General features: G+C 41.2%; 1 protein-coding gene across 1 annotated transcript; it reads left to right on the forward strand.

The window, feature by feature from the left end:
* Positions 1–2,033: 2,033 nt before the first annotated feature.
* Positions 2,034–2,943, forward strand: LOC110103635 (protein rough sheath 2 homolog). The gene has a single exon (XM_020832427.2). The coding sequence runs from the start codon at positions 2,316–2,318 to the stop codon at positions 2,775–2,777; it is 462 nt and encodes a 153-aa protein (XP_020688086.1). The 5' UTR covers positions 2,034–2,315; the 3' UTR covers positions 2,778–2,943.
* The last annotated feature ends 724 nt before the right edge of the window (positions 2,944–3,667 follow it).

The raw sequence follows: 3,667 nt of genomic DNA on the forward strand, positions 1-3,667 counted from the left end.
TGTATAGTTTACTTAGAGAAAAATAAAGAGAAGAGCACTAATAATAGAAAGACTAATAATAGCAGTAGTAATAATAATAATAATAATAATAGTTGCGTCCTAGAATATTTGTGTCAGTAGAGGAATACATATATATAGTTTAACATCTTAGCTTTGTACGAAGATCCAACATTCAATTATATCATATAGAGGGTACACATTCATAAGAGACCATAGAGTTTTTACATGGAAACCCCTGAAAAGGGGGAAAACCACAGGGCCTAGTCCAGTTTGGAATGATTTACTAATATTTGCAGTTGATTACAAATGAGGCCCTTCATTGGGAGAATGCCTTGTCTTGATGTCACAAATGTACATCATATGGAGTGCATTGCATGGTGGGAATAGGAAGAATCAATATGACGTGTTAAGTCGAAAGGACCATAGTCGGCTGACGAAAGAGGTCGGAAAGGCCACGGTGTGGCGACGAAGATCGAAAAGACCGTTGTCTGGCGATGAAGGTCAGAAGACCGTAGTCGGCGAAAGAGGTCAGAAGAACCATAGTCGGCAAACAACGGAGTTTGGAAGGACTGTAGTCTGTAGGCGACAAAGATTGGAAAGACCGTAGTTTGGTTATAGTGGTCAGAGGGACTGCAATTTGGTGACGGTGGTTGGAGGAACCGTAGTCGACTGGGGAGGTCGGAATGACCTTAGTCGATGGGCGACAGAGGTTGAAAGAACCATAATCGGTGGGCGACGAAGGTTGAAAGGACCATAGTCGGTGAGCAACATAGGTCAGAATGATCGTAGTCTGGTGATGGTGGTCGGAGGGACCGTAGTCGGCCGGTTGAAGTATGGTGACGGACGATGGCCGGGCGGTGGTCCGATGAAGGTCGGGCTGAAGCCCTAAGATGGTCGGCAGTCGGTTGAAAGTCTGTGTCTATCGGCGGCCGGGCGGTGGTCAGATGAAGGTCGGGCTGTAGTCCGACGACGGTCAACAGCTCGGTGGAAGTTTGGTGGCGATCAGTTGTAGGGCGGTGGTTCGACGAAGGTTGGATTGAAGTCTAGCGGCGGTCGGAGGCTAGGTGGAAGTCTGGTCACGATCAGCGACCGGGCGGTGGTCCGATGACATTCGGGCTAATATCCGGTTGTAGTCGGCCTTGGGTGGAAGTGTGGGGGAGATCGGCGACCGAGCGGTGGTCCAAAGAAGGTTGGGTTGAAATCCGGAGACGGTCAGCGGCTGGGTGGAAGTCTGTCGACGGTTGATGGGCGGGAGGTGGTTCGACGATGGTTGGAATGAAGTCCGGAGAAAGTCGTCGACTGAAGTCCGACAGCGGTCGACGGCCTTGTGGAAGTCTGGCGGTGATCAATGGCAGAATGGTGGACTGACGAAGGTCAGATCGAAGTTCGACGACGGTTGGCTACCGGGTGTAAGCTCCTTCATTTGTTCAAATGATGAAGGAAGAATCATCTTTGTAGTTCTTTTGGTTCGTTCTCTTTTCCTTAATATAGTCGAATTGAACTATGATTTATATTTTTATAATTTATTTCTTTAATTATATATGGATTTTATTTATAATTTCTTAAATTAAAATATTTATTATAATAATTTCATAATTTTTATAATTAATATTTTTTTAAAATTATATGATTTACATATAACAAATACTTTACAACTTAAATTATAAAATTTATATTATTAAAAAGAACAATTTATTTCTTAAAAGAATTAATTAACCAGTTTAATTATATTTAAATATAAAATTTATATTATTAAAATAATAATTATTTGGTTTATTTAGAAATCAAAACATTAAAATCTGATTTCAATAGAAAGTGAATAATTGTACTCCGATTCCTGCTATTTTCTACAACATTTTATCTATATGTGCTAAATCTTTTCTAAAGCTAACACATAAAATATAAATTCTATATTGATAAATTTTCTAGCACATAATAATATTCATCATGAAATAAATATAATAATAATAATAATAAAATTCACTTTTTCAAATAAGACTAATGGTAATGAATAAGACTTATTTTGATCAAGTGTTTCATATTCTCTTGTACAGTTAGTGCCTATCTTCCGCTTAACGCAACCCGGCAGCGTTCCTGTGGCCCAGCGCCACATGGCTGGGCACACAATCGAGTCCTCACCCCCGTGTTCCCAGCGGCAGCGATGCGTCTCTCTCCCGCCGCAGGCGAGTCAGACCTCGAAAAGACCTTACGAGATCTAAAAGGCCCGCCTTTTTGAGTTTTTTCTTTTTCCCTTTTCTCAATCCCCCCACCTCTTCTATTTTCTCTAACCATCAACTCTTCATTTCTTCATTTTCATGGCAGCTCCACCCCTTCCGCCATGGCTTTCCTCTCCTTCCGTCACCCTCACCCTCTCCCCTTCGACCGCCGCACCTTCAGCATCTTCTCCTCGCCTCCACATCGAAAAAGGTGCCGCCTTTGATCTCGCAGAATGCTGCCGGGATCTCGAAGAGAAGCACGGCGCGTTGGCTGCTCACAAAAAGGAAGCGGCGTGGCATCTCCGGAGAGTCGAACAGCAGCTCGAAGCCGAGAAGGCTTGCCGGAAAAGGGAGACGATGGAGGAAGTTGAAGCGAAAGTGAAGAAGCTGAGGGAAGAGCAAGCGGTGGCTTTGGAGCGGATAGATGCCGAGTATAAGGAGCAGTTGATGGTTTTGAGGAGGGATGCGGAGGCGAAGGAGCAGAAGCTTGTGGAGCAGTGGGCGGCGAAGCATGCGAAGGTTAGGAGGTTGATGGAGCAGATGGGGTGCTGCCGCCGGTGAGGAAGTTGGGATTTTTCTTCTTGTTACTCTTATGTATGTGTTCTTGTTTGTCAGTTTCAGTTGGATTTTAATTTAGAGAACTCCTGCCGTTGAATCGCTTTCTCTTTGAAGGGTGATTTTTAGAATATGAATTGAAGAATTCGATAATGTTATTTTTGCCCCAAAATTTTTTTTTTCATTACTTATAAAATTTATATTTAATATTTCTCTATTTAGTGTCTAAATTAATTCAAAAGTTTTTGTATGAAAGGTTTTTTTTTTTTGGAAAATTTGAGCTTGGCAGAAACACAAAGAAAGCAAACAATTAAAAGAGAATCCAGCGTGAACGAGAGCTAATCAGCCAAAACATAAAAGAGAAACTCCCCAGCAATCCAGTTACAACAGCAAAATCAGATCCAAATATTTTGGGAAGTGCTTCCATTTGATGACTTTTTCAAAAACAACTTTCTTGATAATATGAGAAGTGGATATGCTGCTATTAAAGATGTTCCCAAATCTCCTATTGTTCCTTTCTTTCCAAATGTAATAGATGCATCAACAAGAAATAAGAAAATAAAGCTTTTTAATCGGCTGTGGAAAGCTATGTTCTCCATCAATCAATTCAAAGAGCCGAAGTATATTTGGTCTAAGGAGAAGATTCTTGGTGTTAGGCATAAGGTCCAATAGAATTTCATATGAATAGGAGCACTTGAAAAATAAATGAGTTTCATTTTCAGGAAAACATGATATAAATCTCAAGATAGAGGCACCATAATGTTCCTTTTATGCAAAGCTTCAGTAGTTTTCATACCTCCTCCTATAACCAGCCATGTGAAGCATGAGAATTTCAATGCATATTTAGAGTACCATACCAAATTATACCAGTGACAACTTGGCAAGTTTGAGTAATA

This window comes from Dendrobium catenatum, unplaced genomic scaffold, assembly GCF_001605985.2.
Source record: "Dendrobium catenatum unplaced genomic scaffold, ASM160598v2 fragScaff_scaffold_1395, whole genome shotgun sequence".
Classification (NCBI taxonomy): domain Eukaryota; kingdom Viridiplantae; phylum Streptophyta; class Magnoliopsida; order Asparagales; family Orchidaceae; genus Dendrobium; species Dendrobium catenatum.

Coding starts and splice junctions, on each gene's coding strand:
- LOC110103635 (XM_020832427.2), top strand. CDS start 2,316: ATGGCAGCTCCACCCCTTCCGCCATGGCTTTCCTCTCCTTCCGTCACC.